The sequence below is a fragment of the Emys orbicularis genome, chromosome 2 (assembly GCF_028017835.1).
Source record: "Emys orbicularis isolate rEmyOrb1 chromosome 2, rEmyOrb1.hap1, whole genome shotgun sequence".
NCBI lineage: Eukaryota > Metazoa > Chordata > Testudines > Emydidae > Emys > Emys orbicularis.
The window spans coordinates 169,723,477-169,750,024 of NC_088684.1; the positions used below are offsets into that span (position 1 = coordinate 169,723,477).

Genomic DNA, 26,548 nt, shown 5'->3' on the forward strand with positions numbered 1-26,548 from the left:
GAAGGAGTCAAGCAGAGGGCTGGGTGTGTATGAGGGGGATACAGGGCTCAAGGCAGGAACCTGGGGGGTGTGCGGGGCTGCGGGGCTCAGGGCAGAGGGTTGGGTGTGTGTGCGTGGGGGGGTCAGGGCAGAGGGCTGGGGGTGTGTGTGGAGGGATCGGGGGTGTGTGCGCCCCTATTCCACCCACCCACCCCTTCCCCAAGGCCCTGCCCCTGCTTCTTCCCTGCAGACCCCGGGACACCCATACCCCATCCAACCCCCCCTGCTCCCTGACTGCCCCCTCCAGAGACCCCCCCGCCCCTAACCACCCCGCCCGGGACCCCACCCCCTATCCAACCCCCCCTGCTCCCTGTCCCCTGACTGCCCCTACCCCTTATCCAACCCCCCTGCCCCGGCCCCCTTACCATGAGGCTCCTAGCAGCATGTTCTGCTCCACGCAGAGCCAGACACGCTGCCCCGCAGAAGCGGGCAGCCCCGCCCCCCAGACCACTGCGCGCGCAGCGGCATGGCTCCGGATGAGCGGGGAGCGTGTCTGCCTCCCCGTGGAGCCAAACACTGCCCCGCGTGAGCGCGCAGCCCCAGCCCCCAGAGCGCTGCGCGCGCGGAAGCATGGCTCCGGATGAGTGGGGAGCCTGTCTGCCTCCCCGTGGAGCCAAACACTGCCCCGCGGGAGCGCGCAGCCCCGGCCCCCAGAGCGCTGCATGCGCGGCGGCAGGGCTCCAGGAGAGGGGGGAAGGCGGGGGAGGGGCCGGCGGCTTGCTGCGCTCGGCTGGGCGCTCCGGCCCGGGAGCGCGGACCCCGCGGCTTGCCGCGCTGGGAGAGTGGGGCTATTTGGCAGGGTGTGCTTGGGCACACCCCGTGCGCACGCCTATGCTTCTGCCTCCTTGCCCCCGTGGGGGGGAGGGGGAGGAGAAGAGCGGGCCGGGCCAGGCAGGATTTTTAATGGCACTCTGCTCGGGCAGGCAGCAGCGTGCCATTAAAAATTGGCTCGCGTGCCGTCTTTGGCACGCGTGCCATAGGTTGCCAATCCCTGGTCTACAAGATTCAAAATCTGTCATTCATTTCTTATTCAAAACCCTCTATCTCCAGACTATTTTTGGGTGGGAATGGAGTTAAAATATTTGAAAGCACACTTGTACAATTTCATATAACAATACCAAACTAATTCAGGAAAGCAACTGCAGCACAGAGGGAATAAAATATGATTGACTTACGCTCCTGGACCTTGCCATGTCCATGTGATCGTATCCTAAAAACAAACAAAGACGCATTGCAAATTCAATTAATTTGTATTGTAAACTCTTTCACAGCACAATGCATGGCACATGCTCTAAATAAGGGGTGGGCAAACTTTTTGGCCTGAGGGCTGCATCGGGTTTTGTAAATTGTATGGAGGGCCGGTGAGGGGAGGGGGGGTCATAGCCCGGCCCCCACCTCCTATCTGCCCCCCCCCCCGTGACTCCTGCCCCATCCAACCCCCCCGTTCCCTGATGGCCCCTCTGGGACCCCTGCCCCATCCACACACACCCGCTCCCTGTCCCGACTACCCCCGGACCTCCGTCGCCCCATCCAACCCCTCCTCTCATTCCTGACGGCCCTCCCAGGACCCCTGCCCCATCTAACCCCCTCTTCTCCCTGTCCCCTGACTGCCCCCAGAACCCCTGCCCCTGACTGCCCCCTGCCGCCCCATCCAACCCCTCCCTCCTTCCTGACTGCTCCCCGGAACCCCTGCACCCATTCAACCCCATTTCCTCCCCGACCACCATCCACATCCCCGCCCCCTGACCACCACCCCGAACTCCCCTGCCCTCTATCCAACCTCCCCTGCTCCCTGCCCCCTTACTGCGCTGCCTGGAGCATTGGTGGTTGGTGGCGCTACAGCCGGGCTATGCTGCTGCCGCCGCCACCATGCAGCACAGAGCACCAGGTCAGGCCAGGCTCTGCAGCTGCGCTGCCCCAGGAGCTCACAGCCCCACTGCCCAGAGCATTGTGCCGGAGCGAGCAAGCTGAGGCTGCGGGGGATGGGAGACATCAGGGGAGGGGCCAGGAGCTAGCCTCCCGGGCCAGGAGCTCGGGGGCCGGGGCAGGACGGTCCCGCAGGCCAGATGTGGCCCGCAGGCCGTAGTTTGCTCTAAATTTTCATGGAAACCACAATCCACTATTTTAAAAATCTACCTTACATTAAAAGTAAGCCCGCTAAAACAGGAACTTCAATCTGCCTTTTATACAGCTAGAAAACAAATATCAGTTAAGCCCAGCTTTTACACACAAAATAATCCAATTTATAGTCCACTTACAGACCCAGAAATCCCTCAAAAGACAGAACATTGAAAAATACTTAGAAATAAATATGGTGCAGATTCGTTTCCCTAATTAGCAGATTTTTCACATACAAAAAACACTGTCAGCGTCCTTGACTTTTGCTTAAAACAACAAAACAGTAAAGGAACAGATGAACTGTCTCGAGAGATTACTGTCTCGAGAGAAGTACTGTCTCTCCTCCGACTCTCTGTATTGTCTTGAACACAAAATATTTCTTTTTCTCTGAAGAAAACCAGCCATAGAAAATTGAAGATGCAGTACACACACACACACACACACACACACACACACACAAACCCAAAAGCATTATAATTACTCCACGGACTCTGCCCTGTAAATTTTTCCTTAATTAGTTTAATCTTGTTGGAGGTCTGCGCTGACTTTGTGACAAGAGAATTGCCAGGAAAGGCACTCATTTATACAGTAAAATCATTCAATATATGGTAGGTGGTGTACAGATATATAGGAAGCTACAGTCTGTACCATGAAGAATTTATAATCTAAAAAGACAAAACCAGTGAAAGATGGAAGAGAAGGATACAATATACAGAATGGTCAAGGTAATGACTGGCACAGATGTTATTAGTTCAGTGTCTTCCATTTTTGTTACACAGAAATAAAGCTATTCTCAATAGCTCCTCAACTTTGCCAAGATGAGTTGGCTACCTTTTTGTTGGCATTATAGTAGAAGTGGGACTTTAAGAGGTATTTGAAACAGGAGAGGGTACTGCCTTTGCAGACTAGTTCAGAAAAGACTAGTTCCATGTGTAAGGGGAAGCCTGGAAAAAAAGCACAGAAATTATTGTGGAAGAAGTGGACAAGCTAGGCATCAAGGCTATCAAGGGTGGAGTAAAAGGAGTGAAACATGACGTAAGAGACAAGGGTAGAAAGTAGGAAGGGATAGTTATGCAGGGCCTAGAAGAGGAGCACAAGAAGCAAACTTGATTCAGTGAAGAAAGGAATAATGGGGAGATGCAATATTTAGATCAAGTGAGGAAGGTTTTCTTAGTGCCCATGTTCTGAATGGACAGGAATGGGAAAAGGGTAACAACATGGGTGTCAGGGAGGCAAGAAAGGAGCAGGTGACAGCAGCCAAAGGGAAGACTATGAGGGCCTATAGAAAAAAAAAAAGTTTTAAATGTGTGGACAGGGGAAAAAAAAAAAAAAAAAGACAGAACCTTAGAAATGCTGGAGGAAGAAAATGAAAGATTTGGCAAAGACCTGAATTTGCGATGTAAGGGGGGGGAGGAGTTTACGATGACTTCCAGGTTATGGGTAATGGAAAATGGAGGAGTAAAGAGGGTTTGGAAGAAAGATAGGGAGTTCAGTTTTCAAGAAGGAAATATCAGATAGATAGTAGTTTAAGTACTACACCCTCCTAACTGTATGTTTCTAAATTTGATGCTAGGTACCCAAGCTCAATTCAGAATCAATAAAATTAAGAGTCCCAGGATCTTGAAAGTTATGGACAATGTCAAAATCTTGCTTTAATACCTTCATCACTGCTTAAAACAGAAACAGAATAAAAGAGAGTAGCATGTACAAAAAACACAAAAATCAAAGTTAAATATGCTTAAATGAATCTGAAAGGTCAGCAGCTAAGAAAAAGAAATAGTGAATTGACTATAATGGCTAAAAGTTAAATCTTGAGTTTAACACTGTTTCTGATCTCGATAAAAACAAAAATATGTTATATTAAAAGAAAAGGGGGCACTTTCCACCATAACCAACGCTGGAATGTGACTTAAGACTCATCCTACTTCTAGGGTGATGTGGCAACTTCCAATAGCCAGTTGTAATCTTCCATTGCTAGAAGGGCTGCTATTGGTGATCCTGGAGCTGCTAAAGTACCCTGGGACTGCAGACCTATTAAGTCTGGGTTTCTTTTATAGGAGTCTTTCATTTTCAGGTACCCTCTCAGTGTCTGAGTGTTTGCCTGAATCTCTCAAATCAGAGTACACCTATGGCCTAGAGCAGCAATCATAGTCCTGTAGATACCAGAGAATCAAGCCTCCTCCCTAGATTGCCACTATTTGACCAGCAAATAGGACAGTCGTTTCTCAAAAGTGGGCGATTTCATAGTACCTCTTTTCTGGGCAGTGATATCATTAGGTAATGGATTCAACTCAGTATTCTGGCCACCACTTTAAGCAGCTGATATGACCTCTCTGACCTGGGAAATTCTAGCAGTTTGTTGCATCTGTTAACATTCCTGGGCAAAAAACTCTCAACCCAAAAGTCACCTCAAGCAGTTGTAACTCATGTGTCCCTCCCACCCCATGTGTGGATTAACTGTCATTACTAAGTAAGGATATGGGCAGTAGCTGCAAAGAACAATAATCAGTCTCTATTTTGGAAGGTGGGGTTCCTGGCTGCAGGAGACACACTGGCTGAAGCTTATAATAGGCTCTCACTACCCTGTTATGTAAACACAGACAAGGAGTAGTGCCAGAAAATTGATGTTATCTGTGGCTGATGTAGATGCTCTAAATATTTATAATAGCTTCCAGCTCTCACTCATGAATAGCACTGATTATGATAGGGTCATAGCACAGGTTGAAGCTTGTGTACCTAGAAAGTGAAACCTTTGCAAGATTCCTCTTCCACACAAGAGTGCAAAAGGAACAAGAAAGTATTGAAGAATGTGTCACAAGCTCGACGCTCAAGAGCCAGTCTTGCAATTTTAAGGCCCCTTTGAGGATTTCCTGGTAAGAGACAGGCTGGTGGTAGGCTATAGTGATGAGAAAGCACATATTTACGGAGAAATTGTTAGCTGACTGGAGAACAAGCCATGGAAATCTGCAAAGCAATGGAATAAGCAAAATTGTTGCTGTAGGCTTTAAGTAAGGACAAGGGTCAAAAAAACAAAGGAAATTTCATGCAGCAGAATATGAAGGAGCATGAAGGAATACATGAGGAAATCAGATGGTATTAGTGCTGTGGAGTGTTGTAAGGCTGCTAAGTTATTAATGCTACTAGTGCTGCTGTCCTTGGAGCTCCAGTGTTAGCTGCACTAGCAGAGAGCGCAGCTTGCTGATTCAACAACCCTTGATGTTATTCATAAAGACCACAAGGTTCGATTTGATGGCAAAGGCGCTCAGCTAGGTTTATTGTTGACAAAGCACAGTACAAGTGCCTCGTAGGAGCTACAAGTATACTAACTCATGTATGCCTGCAACAATGGTACCAGTTCAATCAGGACACTAAGATTCTGTCCCCTAGACTAGCACAAAGATCCCCCTCCCATCACGTCTCCTTTTATATTTTAATACAAACAAGTTAGCTACTACACTCCAGTAGGTGTTAGTTACCACACTAATCCTCATACACGCGAGTTCGAACAAAAGATACTTATCCATTATCCTGCATCCCCTCTTTATCTTTACAAGGGGTCAGTGTATTCTTGTATCATCTCTTATGAATGCTTTTAAATAGTTACTTGAGAGATCTGTGTCTTTTTGTACCATCCTCTCCAGTCAGGAATGTGCTTACTTGGTTAGCTGATAGCAGAATAGTAATTCACTGGGTAAGGCCAGTCCTACTCTGGATCACAACCTTTGGTTCACACAGCAAGTTATGCCTAGGCTCCTGCAAGGCCTACAGTCCCTTCCTTTTTATGGGCAGGATGTTCACCCATCATCCCAGAAAAGCATAATGAATTAACTGAAAATGACCCCGTGGACTAAATACTGTTTCTTGGCCATTTTGCTTTACTCATCCATACATTCATTCCTCAAGTGTCTAATGGTCTGCACATTCCCTTGTACAATCTGTGGACGGTTCCTCTTTTCTAATTGTTCTTAGTTCCATCTAGTGGGGCTGGCAATATCCAAAAAAGTAACATATCCTATTACCCTTAATCTGCAGAGCAAGCTAAACTTACCAATTTGTTCGGATAACGCAAAACTACTGGCTGGACAGGAACTCCAGGAATAAATGCTCCTGGAAAGCACACATTACACATCATTACTCTTTGGCATATTTTCTTATTGTCAAATAAATTACTCATTACAAAAAAGATTATGTGATTATTGGTTACGTCGTTAGTCTGGTGTATACAGTAGCAGACATTCATAGCATGCTAGTGGAAAGAATACAAGATCTGGAAGTAGCAAAATATACATCAATATTCCACAGAAAAAGTCATTTTAAAAAAAGGCAGTGTTGGTAACTGACAACAATGTATATATCTATCTTATTTAGAAGATACAAGCATTTAGAAGAATGGAAATATAGACATTCGAAATCCACCAAAACCTACATAAATCATAATAAATTATGAAGACATACATATTTTATTATAGCCCAATCCCTAAATTTGACTCATGGTCAGGATTGTTGATTTTTTTATATATATTTGTTGTTTCTGCCTTTTAACAGTTGTTGTCAGATGTGAATTTTGTAAAAATCTGATAGTCAAGTATCTCGTAAAAAAGTCTTGCAAACAAATTTGATATATTTTTATGAAGTTACCAGTTTTGTTGATAAAGGTAACTGTGTTGACATAACAGACTTCTGTAGGGCATCTGACTTTGTACTACAATACATTCTGATTAAAAATAGCACTCTAAAATATATCACATAAAAGATTAAAAACTATTGTACAAAATGTAATTATTAATGTGGATTCACCACCAACTGAAGGTACTTTGAGGGGGGTCAAGCAGTAATCTGTTCTTGTCTCAGTGGTATTTAATGTCTATCAGTGGTCAGGAAGAAGATATACAATCTCTACCAGTAAAGTTTGCAGATAAAGATCTGTCAAGTGGTAAATCAGATAAACAGATCACTTACACAAAGTAATCTGGAGTGCCTGGCAAGAACAGCTCATATGAACTATTTGCCTGCATTAAAGTGCATCTGGAAGGTCACCCAGCTAGGAACAAAGAACGTAGGCCATACAGAATGGGGAAATGTATTCTGCAAAGTAATGACTCTGAAAAGGACTTTTGGCACCAAGAAGCAAGTGGGAAAGTCAGAGGCAATAAGATTTCAGAGGAAACGGGTGAAGGGAGTGGAGACTAAGACAGCTAGGACCAGGGGAAGTAGGGAGGTTGAGTACATTTGCAATGGGGGTGGAGAGCAGAATGGGCCGGATCAGTGGAAAACTGGAAGTGTGGGTGCAATAGGAACTTGAGGCAGTAAAGGGATTTTGTACCATGTTTCTGGGTGGTCTAGAGTGCATCGGGGAGCAGGAGAGCCAGCAAACTCTCCTAACATACACACATTTATATTAGTATAAAAGTGCTTTTGCTGGTATAGCTTATACTGAGTTGACAAACTATGCCAAATAAGCTATACCAGCAAAAGCACTTTGGTACTACTATAACTGTGTTTACAATAGGGCTTTTGGCAGTACAGAAATGTTGGGGGGGAGGAGGGGGAAGTCCTCCTAACTGATATTACTATATTGCCAAAAGTCTTAGCATAGGCCTGGCCAGAGGGCAACTCCGCTGAAGAACATGTGTGGCATCCAATGGGAAGAGGACAGTCAACTACAGACTGCCCAGCAGCAAGTACTGTAGCCGTCTCAAATAGTCACAGATGTACATTGAACCCTTAGACTGCATGTTTCAGAGGGGTGCCAAGACCGCTCCAGCATCATAAGGAATGCAAAAATTCAGTAGGAGAAACACTCGTCTTTCAGATTCTTATACACATTCCAGTTAGAGTCCATCTATAGGATCAAAAAATTCCACTTCAACCGCACCTCATTACCAGTTTTTTTATTCAAATTCTATAACTGCAAACCACTTACAATGGCAACCAATATATTTAAAAAATTATACAATATGAGAACATTCTGTAAAGAAAGCTATGCTTCATACCTACCAGGCTTGAAGGTAATTAGACAAGATCGGTTTGTGCAAGTTCCTTCTGGGAATATCATTATCTTGGAGCAAAAACAAAATTTACTGTTACAGAATATTTGTTGTATTTACATCTTTTCAAAACCAATATTAAAACTCTTCACATCTGAGTTATAGTAATTTAAGAAAAAGTAAGCAAGTTAAAGAAAATGTTTAAATGATTGCATGGTCTTTTGAAGTCACAAAAACTTTCAGCTGCTTAGAATCTGGCACATAAACTGTGGAATAGGATATTTTATTTATTCTTTAAACCAGTGTTTTCCATGGCACAGGGTAGCATGAAGGACTAGCTGGTGGGAGAACAGGGGGAACAGACTGCCAAACTATTTTCCAGATCCTCAGTTTCATTAAAAAAAAAAAAAAAACACACGAACCATGTGTAACTGATGGAGAGAGGCCTGCTTGAGTTTGAAGAGAGCATAACACAACCAATAGTTCTCAAATGTAACTGTTACATTCATTTCAATAGGTGCTAACTTTGCAACGATACTTTAAATGTCAACACTGATAACTACTTCAGTATTCAGAGCACGTAAGAAAGGATGCACCACTAGTGTTTCCCAAAGTGGTTTTTATTTGGGAGGGGTGACAATGTATCCATGTCCGCTCCTTAGACACTACTGTAATAATCTTTGTACAAAGTATGCTTTTAAGATATCATTTGAAAACGTATAATTTGCTGGTCAATACTGTCCTCATAAAATGTGTGTAGTAACATTGTATGTGAAGTTATACAATTCCACCGTATGGTGTTAACACATGCTCCAAACTGAGGTTGGCAAACAGGTCAGTCTCAAACAAAGGAATGTATGATCTGCTTAATTTGCATTTAAGCAGTAAACAAAGTCATCAAGCAGGAAGGGAAACAAAAAATAGGATCCAACAGGTAAGGAAAAGCAGCAGGGAACATCCTTTCCTATGGAGACTGTCTCCTGAATCTCAGCTGGAAATGTTTTCCAAGAAAGGGACCGATACTATAAACATGAGGGATAAACACCCCAAGGCACCCCTCCTCTTTCTCTGTCTTTCGATTCACTACATCAAAAGGAACAAAGGAAGCAGCTATTGAACTGGAGAAGGGGTCCCGATGTTACCCATCAGTTCTGTGTTCTTGGGGAACCAGGGCGCAGTATCCAGCCTGTCGGACTCACGAAGGACCCCCCACCCCAGCCTCTGCTTGAACCAAAACTGACCAGAAGAAAGACTTAAAGAGTGGGGGAGACACCTAAACCCCTCCAGACAACGGTGACAGGATTAAAGCAACTCCCCTAGCCTTATCGGCATTGAAGATGGGACAGGAAGGCATCTCCATTAGCACACAGAATGGAGAACAGAGGTTCCAAGGCAAGAACCACACTGAATTCTGGGACCAGAAAAGCAGGGAAGCACTGCATGATGGGGAATCTTTGCTCCAGATGTTAATGAACCCACGCCTGCAGACACCCAGCTCAGTAGTTATCAGACCAAATCTAGTAATAAATCCTTTATTGGTATCCAAAATACTGAAGCTGCCTAATTGCATTGTGAACTCCCTCGAAGGAACACTGCCCATAGCCAGGAATGATCAGTTCCTATGGTCTAGCCTGAACAAAACAACTTTGGTATACTCCTCTGAACCATCAGTTTACCCATAAACAAATCTAGAGTTCTCCCTTGAATCATTGTTGTTTCCCTACAAAAACCTCTACTCACGCTCAAGTAAGGGTTCTGATGCCTGGATCCAAAATCTGCATCAGTTCCATTGGGACTTCATCTTTTCCTGACTGATCATGCTGTGGGCTCTGCATGACTCCAGCACTCCAGACCTTCAGCTACCACCACCACCTGGGAATCCCGACCAGTTCAAGCTTCACGGAGTGGTGAGAACCCAACTCTCCCTCCCTCTCGTTATCTTTTTTTTTCTACTCTAGGTATAGCTTTCCAACCCTGACTTGAGTGATCAGGTATAGTTTTCTAAACCTAACTTTTGTAATCAAATTTAAGCTAGATTTAATATTGTAACTGTTTTGTTTGTTTGGCTCTCCTTGTATGGTTACTACCAGGCAATAAATAACTTTTATGGTTAAGCTGGTTGCTTCCCTCCCTTCCTCCCGTGTTTTTGGCTTCCCCATTTGCTCTGCAGCAATGCTCCTCTTACCCAAGCTGAAGATCCCTGTAGTGCCCAAAAATCCTGTGGGGTTTGTTCATCAAGTGGGTTACTACCAGAACAGCTGTAATGTGAAAGTGGGGATAGGGACGTGCTGAACCTGTGGCATATGAGGGTGGCAGCTTGGAAGTGCTGCTCGACCTAGTCTGCTCAGGCGTACTCTATTCTGGTGTGGTGCCTGTGGCATATGAGGGTGGCAGCTTGGAAGTGGTGCTCGACCTAGCCTGCTGAGTCCAGGGGCATATAAGGGTGGCAGCTTGGGAGTGCTGATTGACCCAGTCCGCTGAGTGTGAGTGAGAGTGTGTGTCAGTCATTCTGGGCCTGGAGGAACCCAGCCCTGGGGAACCTAGGTCCTGCAGGATAGCTCCTTTGGGAGGGAACTTGCAGAAGGGAGAAGTAGAGCTTCGTATGAAAACAAGTGACACAAGCAGAACATTGATAGAATTACAGAACCTCCGCTCCCACCCCCAGAAGAGTAACCCTAATAAATGAGCGTACCCCAAAGTAACGGGCAAATCTGGTAACACTGACATAAGAAGTTTGGTCAGTGAGACTGCTGAGAGAATGTGGTGAAATAAACTTTGCTTAACGTAGTTTGTTAAATAAGGCACTAGTTAAGCTTTATCTTTATTTTTCTTGTAACCATTTCTGACTTTAATGCCTCATCATTTTTACTCTCAAAATCTCTTTTTAGTTAACAAACTTGTTTTATCTTATCTAGTGTGTTTAAACTGAAGTGTCTGTGAAACTCCATCTGGGGTAACAAGATGTGTGCATATCAATTCTATTAATAAAATGTGGAACTTTATATAAGTTTGTATTGTCCAGGAAAGAACTGGGCGGTACAGGACATACATTTTGGGGAAAAAATCTAGGACTGGGATGCATTGGGGTCACCCTGCAACATAGCCAAGGTGGGGCTGGGCTGGCTGGAGCACACACACAAACATAGCTGGGAGTGCCTTACATGTTGAAGGCTGTTTGCAAGCAGTCCTGACTGAAGGCTACAGCAGCAAAGCAGTTTAAAGGGCACCCCAGGTTAGAGGGCAGGGGTGACACAGCTACTCAGTCTGCATTGTACCCTAGGTATGTCACGGGGGAGGGAGGAAGAAGGGAAGGGGACACAAAGGACTTGCCAACAGGGCATGGAAGATGTGCAAGTTAAACTATGAAGGCTATGAACAACACACAGTGAGGTTGCAACGGGTGCAATTAGTTTCATTTTCCTGAATCAGAGCTTGGCATTGAAGAGATTGGGAAACACTGCTTAAACTATACCATTTATATTTTAATCACAGCAGTAAAAAAGATTGCATTACATTACATTTTGACTTGAGTTGCTGAGCAAAGGCAAAGGATCAAGTATTAAGGTCCCAATCTTAAAACACTTATAGAGGTGAGTGACTATCTTATGCCATTGACGTATTCTGTTTCTTATTCATGTTGACTATAGGATTATACCTGGTGTGCTTAAGAGGAGCTATAATTTGCATTGCTTAATATTTCATTCTATAGGTCTTTCAACAGTTCACGAATTTTCATCTTTCAGGTACCTTGTCTCTCCCAAAATAGGGTTTTGGAGTTTGGGGTTGTTTTTTTAGTTTGAGCCAAACTGGTTCAGTTTTTCTGAATGTGAATGCAATGGATGGGAAAAGAAAGGGCAAGGACCACCCGCCAACACCCACCCTCTTTATATCAATTGGAATGCACTTTTTAATGCACAGGTACTTTGTGATGGTACTTTGTAAGGCTCCAAGCTCTTCTCCCTTGTTGTGGGTGCTAATGGTATAGGACAGGGAGTACATGCCAAGTCCTCTCTCACTGAGGGACCGCACAAAATCAGGAACTACTCTAATAGAAATTTATGTCTATTTAAAATCTACTTGTTTGCCCGATTATGTTGGCACATATGCTTATCAAATATGACTTATTAATGTGTGCACTTACTGAGAAAAGGGATTACATAGATGCACATCTAGTGCTAAGACTAAAGCCAGAGACTGGCTAGCTTCAGAAAACAGGAGAGTTTTTAATATGCTTCAAATTTTAAAATAAAAATGCACATACTTCTGGAAAGTTTAGGGCTGAAATACAGTAGTCATAACCGTCCCTCCTTTTCTGTTTCCTCCCTCCCCCCAAAAGTGTACCATATCATAACAATTATAAAATTCAAGTGCAAGAACCTCAGCTGCTGATTAAATTTAAAGGCTTCAGATGCTACTAACATTTTTGGTCCAATGGAAATTTTCTCCAAGGACTAAAAATTGTTACAATATAACTTAAAGATCATGCTAGCAATATGTTGTGCAAAGAAACATTTTAAATCTTGAATTCATGGAGAAAAAGCATGTAGGTCTAATGTGTCCTCTATGGAGAAAAAGAAAAAAAAAAAAAGACTAAAATTTGCTTCTCAAAGCCAACAAATGTCAAATATCACATAAAAGAGGTTATACTATACCTGTGGCCATTTGCCATCAGATTGAGCACGTCTCTTTATCTCTTCAACAGTTTTTCTGCGAGAATCCTGGTCTGACCGAGACACAAATACTGGTCGTATATATTTTATTAAAGCTGAAAAGAAAAAACACGAATTTTTCATAGAACTGCTTTAAAAATCAATGAAATCTATGAAATATTCAAAGACAGAAGGGACCACTGTGATCATCTAGTCTGACCTCCTGTATAAAGGGCCACAGAACTTCCCCAAAATAATTCCTAGAGCATAGCTTTGAGAGAAAACATCCAATCTGACTTAAAAATTGTCAGTGAAGGAGAATCCACCATGACTTGGTAAATTGTTCCAATAGTTAATTAAATTTTTACGCCTTATTTCCAGTCTGAATTTGTGTAGCTTCAATTTCTAGCAAGTGGATCACATTATACCTTTCACTGCTAGACTGAAGAGCCCATTATTAAATATTTGTTCCCTATGTAGGTACTTACAGACTGTAATTAAGTCACCCTTAAATCTTTTCTTTCTTAAGCTAAATAAATTAATGTTATATCATGGCCATCCTTTGAACAGGAGTCCTTGTTACAAGCAAATAATGACTCTTTTTGATTGGCTTATATTATAATATTTCAATGTAAAATTAAAGCAAATCCTTGAACCATTTTCATTACCTAACCTGAGAGAAATGCAAAGAGTAAAATGAATAATGAAAAGTAAATTAGATTTTTTACATGCACTTGTAATAGACTTGTAATAACAAGACCTTATTTGTAACAGGAGACTTTATGTGAATGTGATTCTAAAATATGAATTTGACTGTATCATTTAATGCACACTTACTTTTTTGGGGCGGCAAAATAGTTATGTTTGACCACCCATGGGCCAGAACATTTCCTCCTGGGAGGAGAACCTCTGTGAGCATCTCCCTCATTGAGATCCCCCTCACAATCCTACTGGAAAGCAGGATTTCTTCTGTTGTGCAGTAATTCACAAGACACACCCCAAACCTGGCTTGGTAAGGGTGTTTGGAACTTCAAGTTGCTACTTTACAAGTCTCCATTAAGACATGCTGCTGAAGCATTTCTCCCCATAGGCAACACATCTATTTGATTTTCTGGGCTAGATTAAAAAGACCTTTAGTAAGCCAGTATTTTCTCCTGTGAAGGAATTTATACATGATAATTAAGTCACCTTCTAATCTTTTTGATAAGCTAAAGTGATTAAGCTCCCAAAGTCTCTTCCTGCGCAGTGGTGCCCAACCTTATTACACAGGAGGACCACATAAACCTAAGCACAACCTTGTGTGGGCCAAACAGATTCTATGTATTTTAATAAGATTTAAAGTCACCTGTATTGATTTATATTTTAAGTTCAACCTGCTTTGTATGTATTTAGGTAGGTTGTTTCTATGTACAGTATTGTCTATTTACACAGTTATGTAAATTAAAATGATGTAAACATGACAACAAAATGCTAATGAAGTGGCTGTTAATACATTGTGTTGAAGCAGGCTGTGGGTCTTATGAAAATGCTCTGGTGGGCCATGTATGGCTTGCAGGCCGTAGGATGGGCACCCCTGCTGTAGGGCATTGTTCTGCAGCCCTCAAATGACTTTGGGGTTCTTTTCTGCACCCTCTTCATGTTTTTAAAAGGGTGTTGAAACATTGGACACCAGAACTGTATGCAGTATTCCACAATTGGTCTAACCACACCATATACAGAAGTAAAAAAATCATATCACTACTCACTACTCCCGTTTATACATACAAGGCTTGCATTAGACATTTTTGCCACAGAATCACACTGGGAAAGTGTTGAGTTACATGTCCACTATGACCCCTAAATCCTTTTCATAGTCACTGCTTTCCAGGATACAGTTCCCCATTCTGTAGCTCTGGCCCCAATTCCTTGTTCTTAAATATGTAACTTTGTAGTAAAAATTTTTATTTGGGTGGCCTCAGGTTATTAAGTGATCCAGATTGCTTTGCATGACTGTCCCGGTCTCACCATTATTTACCATTCTGCCAATCTGTTGGTCATCCACAAATTTTATCAGCAGTGATTTTATTTCCAAATCATCAATGAAAATGTTGAATACCACTGGCCCTAATATTGATCCCTGTGAAATCCCACTAGAAACATCTGCATTCAACAATGATTCCTCATTGACAGCTACTTTGAGATCTGTGAGCTACTCATTTCTTTATCCACTTAACATATGCTTTACTGATACTGTATAGTGCTAATATTCATCAGAATGCCATGTTGTATTTAGTCAAATGCCTTTCAAAAATCTAAGTCTTTTACATCAACCAAACTTGTCATCTCCTCAAAAAATTAAATCAGGTTTGTTTGACTAGACTTATTTTCCATAAAACCATATTGACTGGCTTTAACTATAGTCCTATCCTTTAATTCTTTATTAATTGAATTCCACATCAGTTTTTCTATTAATTTGCCCAGAACTGATGTCAAGCTAACTGACGCAACTCGCCTTTTTGAATATTGGTACATTAACTGTCTTCCAGTCTTCCGGAATTTCCCTGGTATTACATGATTTATTAAAAATTATCAGCAGGCCAAAGATCTCCTCAGCCAGCTCTTTTAGAGCTGTTGGGTGTAAGATACTCAGGCCTGCTGATTTAAGAATATTTTGCCTTAATAGATGCTAATATCCTCCTTAGTTACAAATGGACTGGAAAATCACTCTCAGATGAAAAGAGTATATCATTCTAGTTTTTTCCAAGTACAGGACAGAAAATTTATTGAACTCTTCTGCCTTTTCTGAATCATTAGTAACAATTTACCATCTCTATCTAGCAATGGACCTTTACCATTACTAGGATTTCTTTTGTTCTTAATATACTTTTAAAAAACTCATTGTCCTTAGCTCTTGTCAGCCATGAGTCTTCCCTTATCAATTTTCTATATTTCATAACTTTTAATTTATATAAATTACTATCTAGTTTCCCATTGTTCTATATTGTTTTATTTCCAATTGCTACCTTCAATGAACCATATTTTATTGGTTGTGAGGGTCCTTCATTTGCCCATATTGAGTTTAAATCAGGTCATGATCACTAGTCCCTAGGCAACCACCAGCATCTATTTCAGCAATTAATTCACCTTTATGTGTCACGATGAGGTCCAAAGTAGAACTACCTTGTGTTGGGTGCAATATCTTTTCGGTTAGAAAATTATCTATACATTTTAGACATTCTAATGGTGTTCTACTACTGTCTGCATGAGACCTCCAGCAATCCCCCATAATATCACAATTACTTTCCAAACATTACAGACGGGTGCTTAAGGAGAAACTCATTCTGTTCTGATTTGATGGTCTAGCACACCCCCACCAATACCCCCTTCTGGTCTTTGTTTCCACATTGATCAATATGCATTTCAAGATGCTGTGGTTCAGAGTTATCAAGAACTCAAACAGGTAATGATATCTTTCATGTAAATTGCCACCCACCCCACACACTGCCTTTTTACACATACTATCCCTCTTAAAAAAATATAACCACTAATTTTAACATTCCAATCATGCAAATTATCGCACCAGGTTTCTGTAATGCCAGTTATAGCAAATTTCTTTTCAATTAAAATTTCCAGTTCTTCTTGTTACCCAGACCCCTAGAATTAGTAAGTAAAAATTTTACTCTGTTCACATTCTTTGCCACCTTGATTCAAGTTTTTCATGACACTGAATTTGTACTGCACATGCCTTCTTAGCACCCTCCCTTCACATTGAGGGACCCTCCCTGCTCCAGCTAATCTCCAACTGAGAAGATTAGCCACTATGCTTGTGAGATGCAGGCCTACCCTGTTTATACAATCCCGGATCCTGCTGTAACTTGGTCTAATACGTCAAAGAAACCAAAACCTTCAGCTTCACATCAGTAACGCAGCCAATGGTTCGCCTCCAATATTTTCTGCCTTCTCTCTCATGAGACTGGAAGGCTCTTCAATAAGATGACCTTAAGAGGGGAGGGATAGCTCAGTGGTTTGAGCATTGGCCTGCTAAACCCAGGATTGTGAGTTTGATCCTTGAGGGGGCCATTTAGGGATCTGAGGCAAAAATCTATCTGGGGATTGGTCCTGCTTTGAGCAGGGGATTGGAGTAGATGACTTCCTGAGGTCCCTTCCAACCCTGATATTCTATGATCTGCTCTCCCAAGATCTCTGAAATCTTCTATAGTGTGTCAAGCTCCATGTGATGACGTGATTCCAATGTGTATCAACACCAGTGGAGACTTGCCAGATGACTTCATAATCCCATTCAATCTTGCAATTACAGCTCATATTTTCATTCTAGTGGGTCAGCATACCATCCTGTTGTCCTTTCTGAATTCTCTCTCCATGCTAACTAGTCACCACTGATGATTGCTTACCTTCTTAGGATGGCTGAAGTACCTCTCCATAGCTGCTTGCTTCACAAAAACTCCCATCAACGATGTCACTGTAGCTGGTGTGTTCTGTTCTTCCATATACACACACTCCAGTAATCGCTGAATACTTGGTAACATTTGATATTTCCAGCCAGGTTGAATGACTCCTGGCTTTTTCCCCTCTTGCTTACATATCGTCACATATGTACTCCTTCCAGTTGCCTTATAACTGAATCTTCCTCCAAGTCAGACGGGCAGTGAGCTTGGGGTATTTTCGCCTTCTTCTGCAGTATGTGGTGGTGGATCACTTGCTAAGATTATCTGGGTATATCTCACTTAATCATTTCCCTGCCATTGCGGGGGCCCTAGACACTGGTGCACCTTCGAATCATAGAATCTCAGGGTTGGAAGGGACCTTAGGAGGTCATCTAATCCAACCCCCTGCTCAAACCAGGACCAATCCCCAACTAAATCATCCCAGCCAGGGCTTCATCAAGCCTGACCTTAAAAACCTCTAAGGAAGGAGATTCCACCACCTCCCTAGGTAAGCCATTCCAGTGCTTCACCACCTTCCTAGTGAAAAAGTTTTTCCTAATATCCAACCTAAACCTCCCCCACTGCAACTTGAGACCATTACTCCTTATTCTATCATCTGGTACCACTGAGAACAGTCTAGATCCATCCACTTCGGAACCCCCTTTCAGGTAGTTGAAAGCAGCTGTCAAATCCCCCCTCATTCTTCTCTTCTGCAGACTAAATAATTCCAGTTCCCTCAGCCTCTCCTCGTAAGTCACGTGCTCCAGCCCCCTAATCATTTTTGTTGCCCTCCACTGGAATCTTTCCAATTTTTCCACATCCTTCTTGTAGTGTGGGGCCCAAAACTGGACAGTACTCCATATGAGGCCTCACCAATGCCGAATAGAGGGGAATGATCACGTCCCTAGATCTGGTGGCAATGCCCCTACTTATACAGCCCAAAATGCCGTTAGCCTTCTTGGCTACAAGGGCACACTGACTCATATCTAGGTTCCTTGGTTCCTCCTATTCTCTGTCTGTGGCACAACAGTCTAGTCTCCTCTGTGCAGAAATATTTTGGTCTAATTTTCAGTTGTTGGGTTTACTGTGCTGGTGATGGCCTGTGCTATACAGGAGGTCACACTTGATGATCTGGTGGTCACCTTCTGCTCTTATGACTTCCCCTTGTGAAGTCTGTGGCAAGCATTTCTGAAACTGGTTGTCCAAGTTCTCAGAGGTTACACAGTGTTGAAAACTTGCACTTCCAGAAAACATATCTTTTCCTGCAATATAGCCACCAGTCTGCACTTAATCGGATCTTGTGTCTTTTGGTAGAAAGGAAAAGCATAGCACATCTGTGATAAATGAAGGGGGGGGAGCAGCTCCCTTTTATGGTCACCCAGCCAGCCAGCAGCTATAAAACCGCTCTTAGTGGCTGTTCTCTAATTGCTCTATCTGTAAAGGGTTAAGAAAAAAGTTTCACTGCTATGCATAGGTAAAAGGAAGTGAGTGGACACCTGGCCAAAAGAGCCAATGGGAAGGCTAAAACTTTTTAAAATTGAAAAACGACTCCCCTTTTGTCTGTCTGTGGCTGTTCTCCGGGAAGAGGCAGACAGGGCTGCAGTTATGCTGTAAGAAGCTTTGGGCCAGGTATGAAAAATCTTCAGTATCATACTTAGAAACTACTCATTTAAAACCCCAGATATGTAAGTAGATCAAGACATATCTAGGAAGACGCGATTAGGTTTATTTCTTTATGGCTTGTGGATTCCTCTGTGCTAACCCCAGGTGTTTTTTTTCTTTTGCTTGTAACCTTTAAGCTGGACCTCAACAAAGCTATTCTTAATGCTTAATCCTTGCAGTTGTTTTTTCTTTGAGGGAGTCAATAAGCATGTGGACAAGGGTGATCCAGTTTATATAGTGTACTTGGACTTCCAGAAAGCCTTTGACAAGGTCCCAGACCAAAGGCTCTTAAGCAAGCGAAGCAGTCATGGGATAAAAAGGAAGGTGATTTCATGGATCAGTAACTGGTTAAAAGATGGGAAACAAAGGATAGGAATAAATGTTCAGTTTTCAGAATAGAGGTAAACAGTGGGGTCCCCCAAGGCTCTGTACTGGGACCTGTGCTGTTCAACATAGCCATAAGTGATCTGGAAAAGGAGGTAAACAGTGAGGTGGCAAAATTTGCAGATGATACAAAATTACTCAAGACAGTTAAGTCCAAAGCTGACTGATGTGTTACAAAGAGATCTCACTAAACTGGATAAGTGGGCAACAAAAGGGCAGTTGAAATTCAATGCTGATAAATGCGAAGTAATGCACATTGGAAACAATAATCCCAATTACACATACAAAATGATGGGGTCTAAATTAGCTCTTACCACTCAAGAAAGATCTTGTAGTTATCATAAATAGTTCTCTGAAAACATGTGCTCCATGTGCAGCTGCAGTCACAAAAGCTAACAGAATGTTAGGAACCCTTAGGAAAGGGATGAATAGTAAGATAGAAAATATAATGCCATTATATAAATCCAAAGTACGCCCACACCTTGAATTGGGTAGAACCTGAGTTACGAACACCTTGGGAATGGAGGTTGTTTGTAACTCTGAAGTGTTCATAACTCTGAACAAAACGTTATAGTTGTTCAGTTGTAAACTTTTGAAAGAACATTAACTTAACACAGCTTTGAAACTTTACGATCAGAAAAAAATGCCGCTTTCCCTTTATTTTTTAATAGCTTACATTTAACACATTACTATACTGTATTTACCTTTTTTTTTTTTCCGGTCTCTGCTGCTGCCTGATTACACACTTCCAGTTCCAAATGAGGTGTGCGGTTGACTGGTCAGTTCGTAACTCTGAGGTTCTACTGTACTGTGGTTCTGGTTGCCCCATCTCAAAAAAAGATGTATTTGAATTGGACAGAACAACAAAGAAAGGCAACAAAAATGACTGGGGTATGGAACGTTTTCCATAAAAGGAGAGATTAAAAAGAGTGGGACTGTTCATCTTAGAAAAGAGATTACCAAGGTAGGAGAGGTCTATAAAACCATGAATGGTATGGAGAAAGTGAAAAAGGAAGTGTTATTTTACCCGTTTAAACAACACAAGAACCAGGGGTCCTCTGGTTATATTATATTAACAGGCAGCAAGTTTAAAACAAACATAAGGAAGTGCTTCTTCACACAATGCACAATTAATTTGGGGAACTTGTTGCTAGGAGATGCTGTGAAGGTCAAAACTATAACTGGGTTTAAAAAAAAGAATTAGATACATTCATGGAGGATAGGTCCATCAATGACCTGGGAATGAATGATAGGGTATGGATCACTTGATAATGGCCCTGTGCTGTTCGTTCCCTTGGAAGCATCCGCACTGGCCAGTCAGAAGACAGGATACTGGGCAAGATGGACCATTAGTCTGACCCAGCAGAGTCATTCTTATGTTCTTTTGCCCCAGAAATCTGAGGAAAGTTCCCGATGTTGTTTTTGGAGACTAGAGATGAAGCTGTAGTTGAAGACTTTTCCAAAGGGATGTAAACTTTTGCTTATTTTCAGGCCATGACTACCCCTGTAAACTTTAGGATTTGCGCTGGAGTTAACTTTAATTGCCTTGAGTCCAAGGGGGATGAGGTCAGGACTGTGCATAAAGAACTGGTCATCTCACCTCTGTGATGGGTCCCCGGGGTGCAACCTGGACTGTGGGACCACTATGCCCTCTGTTCCACCAACCTGGGCTGCCTCTCACACTGTGATGCTGATGTCAAGCTACAAGCCTAACAGGCGCTGCACTTACACAGACATCCACATGCAGGGACACACCCAACTGTGTTACGTGAATGATCTTGCAGCCACTCATGAACCATCAATAGAGAGCCTCAAGCCAATTTCCCTCCCCCCCAACTCCCCAGCCTTGCACCCCCAAACTGTACTGTCGTGTACTGGTCAGAAGCCAGACCAGTGTAAGTTGATTACTTAGGCCTGGTCTACACTGTGGGGGGAAATCGATCTAAGTTACGCAACTTCAGCTATGTGAATAACATAGCTGAAGTCGACGTACTTAGATCGACTTACCGTGGTGTCTTCACCACAGTGAGTCGACTGCTGCCGCTCCCCCATCGACTCTGCCTGTCTCTCTTGCGGCACTGGAGTCGATGGGAGAGCGCTCGGGGACCGATTTATCACGTCTAGACTAGACGCGATAAATCAATCTCCACTGGATCCATCACTACCAGCCGGATGGGTGGGCAGCGAAGACATACCCTTAGTTTGCCTCTTCTTCATAGGAAAGTGGACATGCACCAGCCTTTGTAATCTGAGATGAGATTTCCCAAGCACTTCCACCAAAACACAATTTTAGGTAAACTATAAAACAGATTTATTAACTACAAAAAGATAGATTACGTGATTATAACTAGCAGGCATAGAGATCAAAGTTGGTTACCTAAGAAACAAAATTAAATTCACAGTCTAATTCTAACTTTAGCACACTAAGCAAGATTTAAATCAAGCAATGTCTCACCCTAACAGATGGTACAAGCAGGTTATTGTTCCTCAATACACAGACTGGACTCCCTTTCCAGGCTGGAACCATTCCTCCCCAGTTCAAAGTCTTTTTCCTCCAGACATTCTTCCAGGTATTGAGATGGGATTTCAGGGGGAGGGGAGGGAGGTAGAGAGGCCAAGTGGTGATATCACTGTTTCTCTTTTTATACCTTCTTCCAGCTGCTAGAAAGATCCTTGCTGTGAACATGTGGGTCAGTGAGTCCCCATTAGTCAAGCAGTCTCCATTGTGTGTGTGCGCCTTCTCTAAGGAGCCTCTGGGATAGCGGATTGTTTTCTTGATGGGCCATTAACACTATCTGAGCCCTCCTTTGTTGCAACTGAAAGGCTGGTTGTGGGTATTCCCAACCTCACAACATATTTCAGTAACACATAGAAATACTTCATAACTTCGCGTACAATAGTGCATAAAATCCAACAGGATATTATTGTTCAACAGATCAAGACTTACAAAATGATATCTCAAGGCAAACTTTGCATAAAACATATCAGTCATATCACAATGGTGAATATGGGGGTTCCACGGTACTACTTTGAGACAGAGTGTCACATTAGCTAATAGTCAGGAGGGGTATGTCAATGCCTTGAATGTCGTAAGTGAGCAACCATTAGTGTCATTTGTTTGGCGAACCCCTTTAGTGCTGTGGACAGACCAAAGGGTAGAAATGTATACAGGTAATGGTTGTTTCTCTACTACTGAATGCAAGTATTTTCTGTGTGCTGCATGAATTGCCAGGTAAAAATAGGTGTCCTCAAGGTCAAGTGTCACAAACCAATTTTGGGGGTCCTCGGAGGGAATAAAAGACTCAGGTCACCATTCTGAACTTGAGGTGGATGAATCTGTTTTGTCTTCTCAGATTTAGAATGGGGCATAGACCTTTTCAAGATGAGAAAATAAGGGAAATAAAACATCCTGCGACAACTCTTCTACTGCTTACATTGCAATAGGGAGTCTGCTTTTCTTAATGATGTCTCATGAGAAGGATCCCTGAAAAGGAATGAGGAAGTGGGTGGGGGAGTATGTAGAGATGGAATCACACAGAATAGTCTGTGTCAATTATCTCCAGGACCCAGCCCATGGTGCCAAAAGAAAGGCAAGGCTATTTTCAAAATGAGGGGAGGAAAGTATATGAATCCACAAGAATTGGTACAGTGCTCTTGTCAAAAGACATCAAACCTGATGCCTGGATGATGATGCCATGTGGATAGTACCAATGGAGGCTGAACTTCTTGAACAATGAGGCCTTTTCAAGAAGGCCAAATGTCTTCTGTTGTTGGTAAGAGAAGCAAGCTGTCTGAAGAGCATTTGACACTTGTATGTCTTTGTTTTAGAGATAAGATATAGAGGCCCAAAGACAGAGTGGCTCTGGAGTCAGAGTATGGACAACCTTATCTGTCTTGCTGTGGAATAGCTGCAGTCCCTTAAAGGTCAGGTCTTCTATTATCTAGACTTCTTTAGAAATGCCAGAGTATTGAAATCATGGTAACTTGTGCACGGAAATTGAGGTAGGCATAGCACAGGCAGACGTGATAGAAGCGAAGTTGTCCTGACAAATTGGCCTCCACCTCTTCTTTCGCCTCACAGCTTGTCCAGAAACTGAGACACTTTATCCCACTGGAGGTAGTCACATTTCACTAGAAGCACCTGATAATTTACTATGTGCATTTGGAGACTGGTGGAAGAACAGACCTTTCAGCCAAAGAGTTCCAGCCTTTTGGGGTCCTTGTCCTACAATGTCATTTTCAGACCTGCCAGCTGTTTAGATCTCTTATGTATTGCAAAGACCTAACAGCACAGGACTTAGTTCATGTAGAAATATTTGAAGCCTCTTGGGTGAGCGGGGTGGGGGAAGGGCTGGTAATGCTGATCTTAGGCCTTGTCTACATTACTGCGGTAAGTCAACCTAAGTTACACTACTTCAGTTACGTGAATAATGTAACTGAAGTCAACGTAGCATAGGTCAACTAGCCGAGGTGTGTACAGCGTGCTGTGTCGACAGGAGACACTTCTCTTCTCGGGCAGCTGGAGTACCGGAGTTGATGGGAGAGAGCATCGATTGCAGCAGTATAGACATGGCCTTAGTTGTGGGAGATATACAGGATGGGTTTGCCTTGACAGGCTCAAACCCACCATTGATTGGCATAGCTAGTCTGCCAGCTGCAGAAGAATGAAGGTGATCAAAAAATGTCATCAATTGTCTTAGACAACTTTGAGTTGTATGTCCAGAGTGTCAGCACTATGGCTCAGGTGATCTTGGAAGAATTTCAAGTCATCTGGAGGGGAAAGGATAGTTGGAGTTCCAGTATCCTCCAGAATGGAGGAAGCGATAGTGAGGGAATTGCAGGTGGATTAGAAGGGACATCTTCCTCTTGGTAGGCAACACTTCCCTCTCCTTCATCCTCTTGGGCCTCTATTCCTGTCACCCACGTTGGATCAGATGGCTTAGTTGTGCTCGGGAGCCTAGCCAGAGAATGAAATCTCAGTCTTGGTCCTGTGAGGATGAACAAGGGATGGGTTCAGATGATGGCTCCCTAACGGGGTGAGGGGGAGGAAGAGGTGATGGAGTAGATGTCAAAGTGGAGTCAGATTTCTCCAGTGTTACTGGTGCTCTAGGATGAGGGGGCACTAAAATGCCCATAGGAGTGAGAGTACTATAGGTATTGGTATTGTGAGTTTTGGTATCATAATTGGTGCTAGATTTAGGATTCTTGTTGCCTACTCAGAAGAACCCACTGATATTGAAAATGTGGTTGGTACCACTATGATTGGTATCAATGGTTGCAATACCAAGACTGGCACAGAGGAAATCAGTACTGAAGCAGGAGAGCTTCCCTGGATATGGTTAATGGTGGGACAGCTTCCCTTGATATGGTTAGTGGCAACATAATTATGGACATGCTCAGTAAGGGGGTCTCAGGAGTGATTGTAGAGCCAAGCTGGTGACTGATTTGGAAGGTGTGACTTTAGAAGAGTCATGGACCTGGTGACCAATTTTTTTTTTTCAATCTATGTCAGAGAGGGAGACTGATGCCTGGAGTCAGTTTTGGAGCTGTGCTCCTTTTTGCCCTAGATAGAAAAGCTCAAGGCAGTACTGGGGGCCAGTGCTGGGCTTAGAGGTGTCCGGAAAGACAGCAGATGCTCGAGCCACATCCACATCACTGGTAGCAGTGGCTCAAGGTGAGCAGAGTCCCAGCTCACAGGAGCACAGTCCCTCTTCTGTTTGCATCTCACTCATTGTAGAATCTGCTGCTCCCATCGAATGCTCTAACAGGAAAAGTTGGAGGTTAATATCCCTGGATCTATGTCCTTTCTGAGGACTGGCAGATGGAGCACTGATCTGGGATATGGTTTTTATCAACAAGGAAAGCACTTGATGTGCTCATCATTCAGGGGCACAGAAACATCACAGAAGGATAGACAGGACTCAGAGTCTAGAGATTTTGCCTCAGCACCAAAGGCGTAAGTAGCCCCAGATGGTGGAGAGGAAGTATTTAGTTGCCAATGGGTGAATTTGGGGGAGGGGAGAACTAAAGAAGAACTTTAACTAAATAAATAACTAATCCTAAAACCAAGGGCTGAATCTGAAAATGATGTTTACCAAACTGAATTTTGAACTTTAAGATAAGTAAAAACAAAAAAGAAAAATGGTTATCATTTGTAACTTAAAAAAATAAACAGAAAGTAAAAGATACTAAATATGGAATACATTCCCAATTTGGAATACTGTACTATCAGAAGATGCAGGGAATGATATCTGCTGAAGATCATACTCTCTACTTCTTCTAGTCACGTGATGATATGCACTTGAATTTTGTAGTAAAAATGACATTTACGACTAAGTAAACAAACTACTTTTCAGGTATTTTTGATACAGGAAGGAGTTAAATGCACTGATAGGGATTACACAAAGAATCATACACAACACAGTATGATAGTTATTTCCATAAGTTCTCCTCTTTTAAAAATATAAATTATTATTAGCTAATCATTAGCCGAAACAGTAATCTAACCTAACCAGCTTTTGCTTACAGTGTAAATGAGTGGAGTATTGATTTGGATACCTATGCCATGGCATGGCATAAGATACATACTAGCAAATATTTATTATGTATTCAATCTTCATGTGGTAGTTATTAATTATATTTATTTTCATCAGGTATTCTAAAGATGCATGCAATCTTGTACCTGAAGTATCCCTCAATATGACACTACAATTGGGATGCATTCGCGGCCAGTACAGCTAATGGAAAAGTCTGTTTACGTGTCTGAGGATGGAGCAGGAATCCTCCAGGGACATCTCCATGAAGCTCTCCTGGAGATACTCTGAAAGCCTTTGCAGAAGGTTTCTGGGGAGGGCTGCTTTATTTCATCCTCCACAGTAGGACACTTTACCATGCCATGCCAGTAGTAAGTGGTCTGGAATCACTGCAGCACAAAGCATGGCAGCGAATGGTCCTGGGTTTTGGTCGCATTCATACAACATTCAGTTGTTATCTTTTGTGTCAGCCTCAGGAGAGTGATATCATTCATGGTCACCTGGTTGAAACAGGGGAAGTTTTGTAAGGGAACAGTAATCCTCTCTGTTTAGTGATCCCCGACACATTAGATCCCGGGCATGCTGGGCTGTTTGCGCTTTGCTAAAAGGGATCATCCCGGAAAATAGCCACGCTGGGAGGGAGGGGTGTTTTGCACATCCACCCCAAAACCGCAGCCGCTCTTTTTAAATGGCAACTGCAGCCCCTCCTTTTAAACGCAGCCCCTCCTTTTAAACGGCCAACACAACCGGCA

At 42.9% G+C, this 26,548-nt stretch overlaps 1 protein-coding gene across 1 annotated transcript in view; it reads right to left on the bottom strand.

Moving 5' to 3' along the window:
* Nucleotides 1–26,548, bottom strand: part of LPCAT1 (lysophosphatidylcholine acyltransferase 1) — a 162,412-nt gene that overhangs the window by 108,735 nt on the left and 27,129 nt on the right. Inside the window, exons 4-7 of the mRNA XM_065398971.1 lie at nt 12,797–12,909; nt 8,155–8,215; nt 6,206–6,264; nt 1,215–1,249 (exon numbers count right to left, since the gene is read on the bottom strand). Of these exons, the coding sequence (XP_065255043.1) occupies nt 1,215–1,249; nt 6,206–6,264; nt 8,155–8,215; nt 12,797–12,909 (268 nt within the window). The remainder of the gene's footprint in view (nt 1–1,214; nt 1,250–6,205; nt 6,265–8,154; nt 8,216–12,796; nt 12,910–26,548) is intronic.